General features: G+C 41.6%; 1 protein-coding gene across 2 annotated transcripts in view; it reads left to right on the plus strand.

Moving 5' to 3' along the window:
• The first annotated feature begins 4,717 nt into the window (after window positions 1-4,717).
• ctnna1 (catenin (cadherin-associated protein), alpha 1) overlaps window positions 4,718-16,033 on the plus strand; it is a 292,857-nt gene continuing 281,541 nt past the window's right edge. For both annotated transcript variants that reach the window (XM_072591040.1, XM_072591038.1), the window contains exon 1: window positions 4,718-4,913. Coding sequence is in view for 1 of the 2 variants with exons in the window: in XM_072591038.1 (XP_072447139.1) it covers window positions 4,894-4,913 (20 nt within the window). In the remaining variant the exon portion in view is untranslated. The remainder of the gene's footprint in view (window positions 4,914-16,033) is intronic.

Raw genomic sequence — 16,033 nt, forward strand, 5'->3', positions numbered from 1 at the left:
TACCAGCTATTTCGGTCCCTCAGTTAATGAATCAGTGTTCCTTCATTTTGTTCACTAGTCAATCACCTTATCTTCAGCAATCAATAAATCCAGCAACTCAAAACTGGACATCCAAGAAATACTGTTGTCAATCAGCAGCAGAAGAGTTGTATTCAATCACAATCAGCAACCTAAATTATCTAGAAGATTTACAATTACCAACAAGCCAGGGATCAACAATGACTCAATGCAAAATGTAGGAAGCTATGCCAGGAGCAGCACTAGTCATACCTAAAAATGAGGTACCATCCAGGTGAAGATACACAACAGGATTGCTTGCATTGCAGTCAGCAGAACCAGCATGTCATGGACATCGCTAAGTTATCCCACAATCAACAGGACCCTAAAATCACAAATCACAGTCTTCAGTCAATTTGATTGACTGCGCATGATCTCAGGAAATGGGTGAAGAAACTGAATACTGCATATGCCACAGTCTGTGACAACATATCACCAATTGTAATGAAGACTACTGATCCAGAATTAGCTGCATCTCTAGTCATGCTGTTCCAATACAGCTACAACTTTGGCATCTACCTGACAACTTGGAAAATTGCATAGGTATATCTTGTCCACAAAAAGCAGGACAAATCTAATTCATCCAATTACTGCTCCTTTAGTCAACTCTCAGTCATCAGCAATGTGTTGTCAATGGTTGTATTAAGTGTCCCTTTCTGAGTAATAACTAGCGCATTGACGCTTAGTTTGGTTTTTGGTGAGGCTATTCAGCCCCTGATCTCGTTACAATATTTTTTCAAATATGCATAAAAGAGCTGAACTCCAGAAGTAAGGTGATAGTGACTATTTTTGACTTTACAATTGCCTTTGACAGTGTATGGAATCAAGGAAACCAAGTAAAAGTAGAGTCAATGGGCAACTAAAACTGAGCTGGACTCAACACATAAATACTTATGCTACAAGAACAGTTCAGAAGCTCAGAACCCTGCAATGAGTCAAGCATTTCCTGACTCCCCAAGTCCTGTCAAAGCACATGTCAGGACATATCCACAACATTGAGAAGCTTGACAACTGTCAGGTCAAAGCAGCCCAATCGAATGGCACCCCATTCACTCCCTCCAACACGAATATACAGCGCCAATGGCATGTGCTATCTACAAGGTGCACTGCAACAATTTGCCAAAGCATCTTGTGTTATGAAGATGTGGGTGTACCTTTAAGACAATTAAAAGCAGCAGAACTACTGGACATAGCACCAAGCATTCTCAATAAGGCAACAATGTATACAACACTCGATCAAACAACTTGAGTAGTTTGTTGCCTGGAGACAAAAACAAATTCGAATTAACCCAACAGTTTACACTATACCTGAAAAAAATACCAATTTCCAATCAAGTTTGAATTGAGTATATTGACAATCTTAAAAGCCAATGACACAATCTGATGCTCTGGGGTGTAAGTCCAGAGGAAAATTGAACAGTTGAGAGCCGAACTGCCTAACATGTACCAGACTGCTTGAAAAAAACATCTCCCTTAAAAGTCCCTTTCTCGATCAGTAACATCTGATGCTGAAATTCCTAACAAGGAGAAAAGAAGATGCAGGAAGATCCAAAGGCAAGAACCGACAGCTACCTGGTTTTGAGATAAGAAGTGTTGTTTTGTAAATCTTAATTGGGAGTTTTATTGGAATAGTACTATAGAAGGGAAGGCAAAAAATAGGTTAGAGAAACAAATGAAAAAAGTTGTTAGTTAATTATTCTCTGTTATACTTTAAGAAATAAAGTTGTTAATTTTTACTTTACATAGCTCTTGGCCACTCAAATTTTTACAGATTATTGCATGGGATAAATCTTTACTGTGTTGCTGGTTTTAAATTAAACAGGAGAGTTTACCCCATGTTGTAACAGATTAAGGGAGTTGTACAACCCAATGTTACATACATTTTTGCCCTAAGAAAACACTTGGGACTGTGTCTGGTAGTTCTGTTGCTTTTAACTCTCTTAAAGGTACACCCACATATTCATAACATTTGTAAAAATGCTCTAAACCAGTAACCACTACCATCTAGAAGAACAAGTGCAGCAGATTTGAGAGAGTATCCTACCTGCAACTCCTCTCCAAGCCACACAATATCTTGACTTAGAAATATGTTATTCTTCTTTCACTTTCAATCCGTCAGAATCCAGGAAGTCCCTTCCTGACAGCTTCAAGAAGGAAACAAATCAACATTTTCTCAAGGGCAAAGGATGGGCAATAAATGATGGCCAAGTCAATGACTCCTACATCTCATGAATTAGTTTTTTTTTAATTATTGGTCAGGGCAATCTTGTGATACTCTGACATGTCTGGATGACAATGTGTAGTAACATTGCAATTGTTTGCAAAACCCTTACTGAGTTTTTTCTAAAATTATTCACAGCTAGTGGGCATCATTAGCTGGGCTACATTTATGCCAATGTCTTGTTGTCCTTGAGAAGATAGTGATGATCTGCTTCGCAAATCATTGCACTTCATGGAAGACACACATTGCTATGTAGAAAAGAGTTCTAGAATTTTGACCCAGCAAAAGTGAAGGAATGGCAATATATTTTCAAATCAGGATGATGAGTGGAATTTGCAAGTAGTGGTGTTCTAATGTTTCTGCTGAGCTTGTCACTCCCGATGAAAATGGTCGCAGGTATGGAAGGAGCTGTTTAAGGAGAATTACCAGCCCACAGTGAAGTGAGTTCCCACCAACCAATTAGATTAAAGGATTTTCACAGACATACAAAGAGAAATTGAAAAACATTAAAAGCATGTCAACGTGGTTGGTTCTGGCCTACATATCCTATAATCTACCCAGAAAATGTTGCCAACATTTTGACAGATGTGACTGTTTTCATTGTAGTAGCTGAGACAATTCACCACATTCTGAAACAACTAACAACATTCTGAATAAAACAAACCAATAACATTCTAAAAACAAAAAGAACATTGCCCTATTTCCCAGTATTAATACATCCTTAAAGAAATGCTAGGATCTGGACCGTGATCTACATCTTCATCAAAATATAATTAATTCTTCAAACCACTGTCAGCTTCTGGTTAAGATACAGTACTACTATTAATTCTCCTTTGTTGATTCTCAGGGCTTATCTAAGTTCCAGTAGTACAAGGCAGACCACTGATGAGTCTTAACAAGAAGAGGCTTATATAACCAGGAGCAGTTTGTTGTATGATAGCAATAGGTATATATACACTGTCAAGTCAGGTATGATTCCTTACAACTATCACAAAATGGAAATGACATCTGTTTCCATTAGGACCTCATGCTAAACTGCCAGCCAAAACTTATGTGACATCATCAAATTGGGTGGAGCTTATTGCAACCACATGAAACTCTTTCAAACCTAGACACTTGTATTATGTGGACCAAGCTTCTTTGAAATCCATCCATTATTTTTTTGAAATACATTGTTACTTACAGACGGCAGGCTGAAAAATAGCACTGAAAACATTACCTCCTTCCATGTGATTGGCAGAGGTAATTAATGTTGGATAAAGATGATGGATAACACTCAAAACTGGAGCCCCCCCCCCCCCCCCCCACCAAAGATCCATTCCCAGTCCCCTATTGTACACCCCGGACACGCATGACTATGTTGCCAAATTCTGAACAAATGCCATTTACAAGTTTGCTGATGACACAATCGTGGTAGGACAGATATCAAACCATGATGAGTCAGAACACAGGAATGAGATAGAGGGCTTGGTGACTTGGTGCAATAACAACATCTCTCTCAATGTCGGCAAAACTAAAGAACTGACCATTGACTTGAGAAAGAAAGGGGCAGAACACGCACCCATCTACCTTAATGGAGCAGAGATTGAGGGGGTTGAGAACATCAAGTTCCTAGGAGTGACGATAACCAACAATCTGTCCTGGACTTCTCAAGTAGACACGACGGTCAAGAATGCACAGCAACTCCTCTTTCCTCAGATTTCTCAGGAAATTTGGCATGTCTGTAAGGACCCTCACCAACGTTTACAGATGCACAGAAAGCATACTGTCAGGCTGCATAAAAGCCTGGTACAATTGCTCTGCCCAGGACTGTATGAAGTAGAAAGTGAGGACTGAGATGCTGAACAGTCAGAGTTAATGAAGCGCGGCACTGGAAAAAGCACAGCAGGTCAAACAGCATCTAAGAAACCAGAGAGTTGATGTTTTGGGCAGGGCCCTTCCTCAGGTACAGAAGCTTGAACACATGCACCAGCAGGTTCAAGAATAGCTTCTTTCCTGTCATTATTAGACTGATGCATGGGTTCTCTAACTTTAAATAATTCTGATCTTGTTAATGTTGATCTTGCCTAGCACACATTCTGTGCGGTGTAACCTGTATGCCTTACTCTGTCCAAATGGCTTTCACGCTATGATCCGTATGTCCTTGCTCACTGCGATCTGCCTGTACTGTTTGCAAAGCTTTTCACTGTACTTAGGTAGACATGACAATAAATCAAATCAATTTTGTTACGTGCTTTTATTGGTGTGAAATACTTCAATGTCTTCTCGTTAAATCAGCAGTTATTTGATACCAGATTATTTTCAAGTGGATATTTCAAAGCAGCACAATACCAATAAGAAACTGCTGGTGGTGCTATTGAGCCACTTGAAATAATTGTCTTCAGTGTTACCACCAACAGGAAGTTAGCAGCATTACAGTTTGGACTTCATAACTGCAAACTTTTAGTTTGAACACACATTCGTCTGCATCAAGTTGGAGGCCTTTAGCATCATTTTGATGGAGCACCAGCTACATTTGGCATGGCCTGCCCTCTTGAGATAGACATCTACATGAACAAAGGGAATATACACTCGAAGGTTGTGAAGGAGAACGATCCTGATGGCACGTAGCCTAAATGGCTGTTGCAACACCAAGGTAAACAAAGTGGAACAAGTAGATACACGCAAAGTATGTGTCATTCTGTAAATGACAAAGGAGAAACTGTAAGCTGTGCCCTGCATGATGGTACTTAAAGGGCCCAGCATTCAAATTATTAATAGAGCAATATTTTAGCAATGTCTGCTGTAACAAAGTGTCTGGAAATTGTGATAAAGTCTGTTGTTTGCAATCTGTGGTCTGTATGGCTTTTCAATGTGTTTATTCAGCAAGAGTCCACTAAAATAGAACCATAAAAGCCAGAGATCTGAGAGGGGTTGTTTAGTTGGATTTCCTGGTTTTCACATCAGACTTCTAGGAACTCATCCTCTGGTAGGATCACAAATGCAAGGACTCTTGATGGTCAGTCAATTTCAGCAAGTGGTCAGAACTGAGGATCTCCAAATCTGAGTGCACAATCCAGGTACATGAGAGGCTGAATGTATTTTTAACGAGAGCTGACTACAAATTCTTATCAAGAGTGTTACTGAGTGTTTGGATGAAGGCAAATTTGGGAACGTTATGTCATACAGACTGCCATGACTAACCGAACAAGTTTATGTCAAGGCATGCTTTGCTGGAGGTAAGACATGGCAGGAGAGCTCCATACCATAGTCTGCTCCTCTTGCTCAAAGTGGGAAGCCAGGCACATTTCCATAGCCTGGGACCTGCATGTGTGCAATAAGTGACTCCAACTGCAGCTCCTAGAAGCCTGAATTTTGTAGTTGCAGTGAAGTCTGGGAACATTCGCAAGGTGGAGAGTATTCTGGATAGCATGTTTGGAGGGTTGTTCACACTGCAGACTCAGACTCCACAGGCAGGAAGGGAGTAGGTGACAACCATAGAGTCATAGAGATGTACAGCATGGAAACAGACCCTTTGGTCCAACTCATCCATGCCAACCAAATATCTTAGATAAATCTGGTCCCATTCGCCAGCATTTGTCCAATATCGCTTTATTCATACACCCAACCAAATGTCTTTTAAATGTTGGAATTTTACCAGCCTTCACCAGCTTCCTCTGGCATCTCATTCCATATATGCACCACTCTCTGTGTACAAAAGTTGCCCCCTAAGTCCCTTTTAAATCTTTCCACTCTCACCTTAAACTTTTGACCTCTGCTTTTGGACTCACCCACCCCAGGGGAAAGATTGTGTATTATTTACTCTATTCATATCCCTCATGATTTCATAAACCTCTATAAAGTCATCCCTCAGCCTCCAAAACTCTGGGGAAAATAGCCCTTGTCTATTCAGCCTGTCCCCGTAGCTCAAACCCTCCAATCCTGGTAATATCCTTGTAAATTGTTTCTGAAGCATTTTAAGTTTTACAACATCCTTCCTAAAGCAGGGAGACCAGAATTGCACACAGTATTCTAAAAGTGGCTTAACCAATGTCCTGTACAGCTGCAACATGACCTCCCAACTCCTATACTCAATTTACTGACCAATAAAGGAAAGCATACCAAATGCCTTCTTTGCTATCTGCGACTCCATGTCCAAGGCTTCTTTGTACAGCAACACACACCAGGACTTTACCTTTAAGTGTATAAGTCCTGCCCTAATTTTGCATTTCCAAAATGCAGATCTCACATTTATCTAAATCAAATTCCATCTGCCACTCCTCGGCCCATTGGCCTATCTGATCAAGATCCTGTTGTACTGAGGTAACCTTCTTCATTGTCACACCACCTCCAATTTTGGTGTCATCTGCAAACTTACTAATTCATAGCTAAATCATTAATACAAATGACGAAAAGCAGTGGACCAAACCTTGATCCTTGTGGCAACCATTGTCACAGGCCTCCAGTCTGAAAAACAACCCTCCACCACCTCTATCTTGTATCTTTGAGCTAATTCTCTATCTAAATGGCTAGTTCTCCCTGTATTCCTGTACAACAGGCAGAGCAGAAGTGCTAAGCACGCAGAACACAAATTTCTTGTGGCTATTCCCCGACAAAACAGATGTACTGTTTTGGATACCATTGAGAGGAATGGACTCTCAGGGGATAACAGCAGCAGCCAAACTGATCGTATATTGATTGGCTCTGCTGCAGAATCATGTAGAAATAGGCACAGAAATACTATAGCTATAGGGGATTAAATCATAAAAGAGATACATAGGCATTTCTGAAGCTGCAAATGAGAGTTCAGGATGATGTGTTGCCTCCCTGGTGCTCGGTTCCTGGATGTCTTGGAGCAGTTGCAGAACATTCTGGAGGGGAAGGGTGAATAGCTAGTTGTGTGGCACATTAGCACGAATGACAGTGGTTAAAAAAAATGTCGTCCTAAAATCAGAATATAGAGAATTAGGAAGAAAGTTGAGGATTACTACCAATACCACGAGCTAGTCATAGTAGAAACAGCAGGATATACAGGATGAACATGTTGTTGAAAAGACGGTGTGAGGGAGAGGGTTTCAGATTCGTGAGGCATTGGGATCAGTTCTGGGGGATCTTGGACCTATACAAACTGGTCGAGTTACACCTGGGCAGGACCAGGACTGATGTAGTGTAGAGTGGATGGGGATGTTTTAAACTAGTATAGCAGGTGGATTGGAACCAGAAGAGTAGGGCAATAGATGCAGAAATTGAGGCAGACTTAGAAACCAAAGCAAACATGACCAAGAACAAGAACAGGCAGGGAAGCCCTGCTGAAAGGAACAGGGGAGGTGGTCTGAAATGTGTATGTTTCATTGCAGGAAGTACAATAGGCAAAGTAGATGAACTTAGAAATTTGGTTAGTACTTGGAATTATGATATTATTGAAATTACAGAAATTTGGCTGAAAAAGACACAGGACTGGCAGCTCCCAGGATGATTTAGGGTGACACGGTGGCTCAGTAGTTAATACTGCTGCCTCACAGTACCAGGGACCCGGGTTCAATTCCACCCTTGGGCGACTGTCTTTGTGGAGTTTGCACATTCTCATTGTGGGTTTCCTCCAGATGCTCCAGTTTCCTCCCACAAACCAAAGATGGGCAGGTTAGGTGAATTGGCTGTGCTAAATTGCCCATAGTGTTCAGGGATGCCTCGGTTAGGTGCCCTATTCAGGAGTAGATACAGGGGAATGGGTCTGGATGGGTTACTCTTCAGAAGGTCATTATGGACTTGTTGAGCCAAAGGGCCTGTTTCCACACTGTAAGGATTCTATATTTAAAAAAAAGATGTTTCAGATGTGATAGAAGGGAACATAAAAGGGGTGGGTGAGCTACCTTACTGGTAGAGGAGTATTTCACAGCTATACTGGGAGAGGATACATTAAAGGACTCATGCAGTGAGGCAATATTGGTAGAATTCATGTATAGGAAAGGTGAAATCTCAATACTGGAGTATACTAATCCTCTTTCCCAACAGCCAGTGTGAGATAGAGAAGAGAATATGTAGACAGATTTTGAAAAGATGTTAAAAACAGCAGAGTTGTTGTGTTGGGTGCTTTTAATTTTTTTTTAGATCAGATTACTTCCAGTGTGGAAACAGGCCCTTTGGCCCATCAAGTCAACACCGACCCACCGAAGCGCAACCCACCCAGACCCATTCCCCTACATTTACCCCTTCACCTAACTACGGACAATTTAGCATGGCCAATTCACCTAACCTGCACATTTTTGGATTGTGGGAGGAAACCGGAGCACCCGGAGGAAACCTACACAAACACAGGGAGAATGTGCAAACTCCACACAGAGTCGCCTGAGGCAGGAATTGAACCCAGGTCTCTGGCGCTGTGAGGCAGCAGTGCTAACCACTGTGCCGCCCATAATTCCTGCTGTATTCTCTGGGACTCACTTCGTTTTGGGGGTTGGATGGTGCAAAATGTATAGGGACTATTCAGGAGGGTTCCTTCTCACAGCATGTAAAAGATCCAACCAGGGAAAGAGTTATACTGGACCTGGTTTTGGGAAATGAAACCCAGCCACATGAGTTAAGTTTCAATAGGGGAGCATTATGGGAGTAGTGACGATACTCATGGACAGACTTAACAGCAGTCCTTGGGTGAAGGTGTTAAATTTACAGAAGGTTACCTACAACAATATTAGGCAGAAAATGAAGAATTTTGTTTGGAGGCATATGTTTGAGGATAAATCTACACCAGACATGTCGGAGTATTTCAAATGCTAGATAAGAGTTCAGGAGCAGCATGTTCCTATGAGAATGGAGGATGGGTATGGCAAGTTATGTGAACCTTGGATGACCAGGGATCTTATGACCTTGGCTAGACAGAAAGAGGAGGATGGGAACTGACAAAGCCCTTGAAGTATACAGAAAGTAGGAAAGAACTTAAACAAGGAATTAGAAATGCTAAAATGGATCATGAAAAGAGGATTAAGGAGGATCCCAAAGCTTTTTATGCATAAAGAAAAAGCAAGGGAAAGGGTCAGCACACTCAAGGTCAAAGGAGGGAATCTATGTGTGGAGCCAGAAGAGGTAAGTGAGATCCTAAACTAATACTTTGTGTCAGTATTCGCCAAAGGGAGGGAATTGGTGGAAGATGACATCGGGGAAGGGAACGTTGAATTTCTAAGACAAGTTGCTATTAAAAAGTAAGAGGTGTTGTATGTCTTAAAAAATATTAAGGCAAATAGGTACCCCCCCCCCCCCCCCCCCGGTCCTGATAGGATCTATCCCAGAATATTGAGGGAGGCAAGAGAACAAATTGCCGGAGCTTTGACAGACATCTTTGAATCCTATTTGGCCACAGTTGAGGCCCCAGAACACTGGAGAATAGTCAATGTTGTTGTATTGCTTAAGAAGAATAGCAGGGATAATCATGGAACTTACAGGCTTGTCAGTCTCATGTCAGTGGTAGGGAAATTATTGGAAAAGATTCTCAGGGACAAGATCCATACTCATTTAAAAGCAAATGGACTTATTGATGATAGACAGCCTGGTTTTCTATGGGGGAGACTGAAGTTTATTAACTTGATTGAGTTTTTTGAGGAGTTTTTTGACAAGGTCGCTCATGGCAGACTAGTGCAAAAGGTGAACTCATCTGGTATCAGGGTGAGCTGGCAAGATGGATGCTCAACTGGCTGAGCCCTAGGGGACAGAGGGAGGCTTTTCCAAGGGTTGTGACTAGTGGTGTTCCACAAGGATCAGTGCTGGGACCTTTGCTGTTCATGGTCTACATAAATGATGTGGAGGAAAAGGTGGCTGGTCTAATTAGTAAGTTTGCGGATGATACAAAGATTGGTGGAATTGTGGACAGTGAGGAGGATTGTTAGAGGATCCAGCAGAATATAGATCAGTTGGAGACATGGGCAGCAAAATAGCAAATGGAGTTTAAAAATCCATACAAAATGAAGTTCTGGAAATTATACAGTCAATAGCAGAACCTTTAGTCAATGGCATAACTCATATTGATATGCAGAGGGATCGGAGTGTGTAGGTCCACAGATGACTAAGGTGGTAGCACAGGTAGCGAAGGCATTAAAAAAGGTGCCCGGCATGCTTGCGTTCATTGGAAGGGGCATTGAATATAAGAATAGACAAGTCATACTGCAGCTTTATAGAACTTCAGTTAGATCATACTTGAATATTGCATACAGTTCTGGTCATCACACTACCAGAAGGATGTGGATGCTTTGGAGAGGATATTGCCTAGTAGAGGGGACTTTGAGCTATGAAGAAAGGTTGTATAGACATTCACTGGAATACAGGAGGTTGTGGGGCAACTTGATAAAAGTTTGCGAGATGGTGAATGGAAAGTATAAGGCTTTTTCCCAGGGTGAAGGGGCCAATTATTAGGGACATTGGTTCAAGATGCAGGGGCGAAGCAGGTTTTTCACACAAAGGGTGGCGAATGCCTGAAACATGCTGCCAGAGAAGGTAGTGGAAGCAGACACAATCACAACATTCAGGAAGCAACTGGATGAATACAGGAATAGGAAAGGAATAGAGAGATAAGGATCCTGCAGTGAAGATAGTTTCAGTATGAAAAGGCACAATGAGTTGGTGCAGGCTTGGTGAGCCTAAGGGACTGTTTCCAGGCTGTATTATGCTTTGTTCTTTGTTCCATTTCCATAAAACGTGGATGGAGTTAAGTGAAATTTGTCCATCAATTTCTTTGAATGGGCTGATTTGAGAAAATTGGCTCTTTAATGTTATTGGTTTTCACAGGAATATTAACATATACTTGGAAGTGTTTTTGCAAACAGTATAGGGAGTTCCTAAATTTGCCAGATTGTGTTGCTATATTCTTCACTGAGGGCAGAGGGTTAGGTGTCTGTGCACATGCCTGTAACAGTTATGTAGACTGCAGTGGCTGTGCCTCTGGTGTGAATGTTAGGGAGGTGGAGGAGAGGGCAAGTTCTGTACAAGATCCTCTGCCAGATTCATCCATACTCCTATGCAATAAGTGTAATCTATATGGTAAACTAGCCAATGCACCAGCAATTCAATTTTCACAATCACTAGCATTTTCTTGTATGGTTTCCAATTGAGAAGCTGATCTAAGTTTTCTGCAATAAAACACTCTTGCAATCTTTCCCCACCTTCTCTGGACTGTTCTCAATGCCTGTACATCTTTCCTTAGATAAGGGGACCAAAACTGTTCACAGTATTCTAGCTGTGTCTCACTGCACTATTGCCTTGTATAATTCCACTAAGACGTTCCTATATTTAAACCATTCCCATTTGAATAAATCCAAGATTCTATTTGACTTCCTTGAATATGCAGAATATACTTTACAAAACTGTGATGATATTATAAACTAGGAAATAAAGGACTGGTTGATGAATATCCCTGAATACCAAGACTAAATTAGAACATAATCATTCTATACAATCAAAATAATTTTTCTGTATGCTGCAGCCCCGGTGGGATGGAAACTAATCACAGTTAATAGCAATCCTAAAATGAATGATAGGGTGACATCATTCTTAATGTGGGCTTTTAAGTAATTATCCCAGAATAGTGCATTATTTATGATATGCATTATTCTAAGATTATTACATCTTGATAGGTTTCATACAAAACTCAAAATTCTTTGAAGGAAGTGGCAATTAATCAGAAAAGTGCATTTTTTTTAAGCTCACTTACTGATTTCTATATGTCACATGTGTTTCAGAATTCTAGGGTTCAATCTTCCCAGACATGAGCATTGGCAAGGTGAGTAAGCAAGGAAATTATGCGAAGATTGAAAGTTTTCATGAGATTCTCACTGTCAAAAAAAAGGACCAATTCTGCAACCAAGTTTTAACTGGCAAGACAAGACTATCACTAGTGTGCGAAGTGAGGCCTATTTGTATCGATTTTTATATGTTCGCATGCCATTCTTACCAAAATTATTGGTATGCAGTTTCCACTCTCCCACCCATTGGATAGAAAGTAGATGGTAACAATTGCCAACATGAAAGTCAGCAAGTACCTGGCAACTCTAGCTCACCGCTTGCTCCTTTGGGCTTTCATCTTGAACAGCAATCACAAACATTTCATGGCACACTCCATGGGCATGTAAAATGGTGACAGAGTAGGGCTCCTGAGCTGGAGATCATCCACTCCAACCACTTTTCTTTCTTCTCTTCTCACTTTGTCTTTCTTCTTTTAAATTTTTATTTCAATATCTTCTTGATGGAGCTCTGTCATGGAGGCAGTGGTGGCAATGGCAGGACCTGGTGGCCCAGAGCAGCGAGTTTGGTAGTCAGCCACAAGACAGTTGGTGTGCCTGGGCAGAGTCCTGGTGCCACACCAGAATGGACCCTGGCAGCTTGTGGTGTGGCAGCTGGTATGTTTAGTTGTGGCCAGTGATGAGATGGCAGCATAGATTGATCAAGACCAGCATGTGGCAGAGATTTGGCCCTCATGGGGAAAGCCCAGCATGGAATGACTGCAAGCCTATGGTTGAATATGGATTGTAATTTGGAACTTTTAACTTCATTTCTTGTTTACTAGTTTGTACGTAAACAACTGTAATATTGAACTTATTTCTTTCTTTTTCGACTTTTTAACCTAAGAACTTGTACCTATCTACCTTATACCTAAGAGAAAACCTTGAATGACGACATTGTAACTTTTCACTGTACTTCTATATCCCTGTACTTGAGTGCATGTGACAATAAAACTTGATTCTAATTCAAATTATAATGGGCAGTGACTGACTGCATCCATCTGCTCCCCATCCACAGATACTGATGTAAGACATGGACCAGTATCACTGCACCTTGATGACACATCGCCAACATATTTACAATGCAGTTCCCTACTTCAATACTGCACTTTGAAGTACACTGGCACCTCTCCTTGCAAAGCTGCTACCAAGAGACTTTGGGTACAGGCGTAGGTATCCGATTCATGGATTCTACCAGGGTACATCTCAGGGCTCCTTGTTTGCTCTGTTAGTATTCACTCACTTTGTGCCTAACTGTTTGCTCACAGCCTCTTTTCCTTTTTTGCACTTTGTACCTTGAGTCAAAGTTCAAAGACTCAGAGTATTTACGTGTTGCAAGTGCCTGATTAATGCAATTATCCCTTGAAGGATCTCACATTGCTCACAAATAAAGTCTGCCTGCTGAGACTGAGAAAAAACATTCTGCCCACTCTGGGTGTGACTGCAGACATACAATTCTTCAGCAATCATACAGCACCAACAATCTCCCACTTCATATGCAAGACATGGCATGTATTTATTGGAATAAGTCCCTCCATCAAAGATCCACATACAGACATTACATGACCTTCCTTGTCAGTGTCCTTTATGTCCCACTGTATGGAAGAATATGCTAAACTGTCAAGGGCCAGATGTCTTCCAGTCATGGTTACTGGGAGATGTGGGATACCCTCTGCAGGCAGGGATGATGACTCCATTACACAACTTCCTGATTCTGGCTGAGCATAGATAATGCCCATTCTTCTACCTGGGTCACCTGGGGCAGATGATGGGTCTGCTAAAAATGAGGTTCTGATGTTGGAACAGGTCTCTGCAAGTGGGGATGAAGGTTCGCAACACTGTTCAGATGGAATGTACCACATAATCCTTGCAAGCTGTGCTCGGCAAAACCCAGGTATGCTAAGTGGCAACCTGATGGAGATTAATAAGCTGGGAAATCAGTAACTGCATTCCAATGAGGAAGATGAGATCATTGAGTAATACGAATATCACTTTCTGCATGATAAAGCATTGCAGTGTGAGATGTAACAGACTAGGCAGAACATGATTGACATGCAGTCCGAATAGGGATGAGCTGGTACAGTGATCATCCATAGTTGCTGCTTGAAAAGCAAATTATCTGTGACTGTTCCCAGAAGCAAATAAAGCTTTGACATTTTTTTCTCTTTGGCTTTGCTGTTGCCAAATGAAAGTAAATGTTTTCAACTCCATGAAAGCTATTCGGTTTGTGATGCTGGAGTAGTGCCAGATGATTGGAGGGCGACAAATGTTATTCCCTTGTTCAAGAAATGGAATAGGGATAATCCTGGGAATTACAGACCGGTCAGTCTCATGTGTGTGGTGGTTAAAGTATTGGAGAGGAATCTGAGAGACAGGATTTATGATTACTTAGAAAAACCATAGTTTGATTAGAAATAGTCAGCATGGCTTTGAGAGGGGCAGGTCATACCTCACAAGTCTTATTGAATTCCTTGAGGATATGTCAAAATACATTGATGAAGGTAGAGCAGTAGATGTGGTGTATGTGGATTTTAGCAAGGCGTTTGATAAGATTCCCATGGTAGGCTCATTCAGAAAGCAAGGAGGCATGGAATACAGGGAAATCTGACTGTCTGGATACAGAATTGGCCAGGCCATAGAAGACAGAGGGTGATGGTAGATGGAAAGTATTTAGCCTCGAGCACGATGACCAGGTGTTCCACAGGGATCAGTTCTGGGACCTCTGCTCTTTGTGATGTTTATAAATGATTTCATGAGGAAGTGGAAGGGTGGGTTAGTAAGTTTGCTGATGACGCAAACGTTAGTGGAGTGGTAGATAGTGTGGAGCACTGTTATAGGTTGCAATGGGACAGAGTTGTGCTGATAAGTGGCAGATGGAGGTCAACCTGGAAAAGTCTGAAGTCATTCACTTTGGAAGGTTGAATTTGAATGCAGAATGTTAAAGGCAGGGTTCTTGGCAGTGTGGAGGAACAACTGATGGTGATCAGGAAAACCAAAGGACCATCAAAACCAGAATTGAAATCTTTTTGGACATGGAGAGACTAAATCACAGTAGCGGACAGTATATAATCATGGGGAGAACGAGTGATTGACCCAAGCGAAGGTTGCCACCAGACACTGTCTGAAATCCACCAGGGTAATCCATAGGTTTCCGAAATGAAGATATTAATAGATCATAGAATCACTATGGCGTGGAAGCAGACCTTGCAGCCCATCACTTCCACCTTGACTCTCTGATGAACATCCTACCCTATCACTGTAACCCTGCATTTCCCATGGCTAATCCACCTAGCCTGCACATCCCTGGACACTGAGAAATTTAACATGGTCAGTCCACCTAAATTGTACATCTTTGGACTGTCGGAGTAAACCGGATCATCTGGATGAAACCCACACAGAACAGGGAGAACGTGCAAACTCTGCACAGACAGTCACCAAAGGGTGAAATCGAACTTGGGACACTAGTGCTGTTAGGCAGCCATGCTAACTATTGAGCCATCATGTTGCCCGTTGGCAAGAAGTTATGTCTGATGGCTACGATTGGATCCTGACATAACCACATTGGTGGGGCAGTGCCCAGAGTGCCAACAAGGACATAAATCACCACCAGCAGTTCCCCATATTTGTGGGAATGGCTGGATAAACCCTAGACAAAGTGATAAGTCACCTGTGCAGGCCCTTTCATGGGCTCGATGTTCTTGGCTATTGTGAATGCCCACTCAAAATATCTAGGTATGCATACAAATCATTTGTTAAACATATGGACGATCAAAAGACTACACACATCTTTTGTAATACGTGGGCTTCCAAAGGGTTGGTCACAGATAATAGCCCATTGTTTACCAGCAGAAAAGTTTGAGTATTTCCTAAAGTTAAATGATATTTATCATATAAGGACATTTCCATACCATACCATCATTCAACTGTCTGGTAGAAATAGCAGTCCAAACTTTGAAAAATGTGAAATTGAGGAATTTAGATGTTGGAGTTTAGAGTCAGGAGTCTCTAATCTCAA

The sequence above is a fragment of the Chiloscyllium punctatum genome, chromosome 20 (assembly GCF_047496795.1).
Source record: "Chiloscyllium punctatum isolate Juve2018m chromosome 20, sChiPun1.3, whole genome shotgun sequence".
Classification (NCBI taxonomy): domain Eukaryota; kingdom Metazoa; phylum Chordata; class Chondrichthyes; order Orectolobiformes; family Hemiscylliidae; genus Chiloscyllium; species Chiloscyllium punctatum.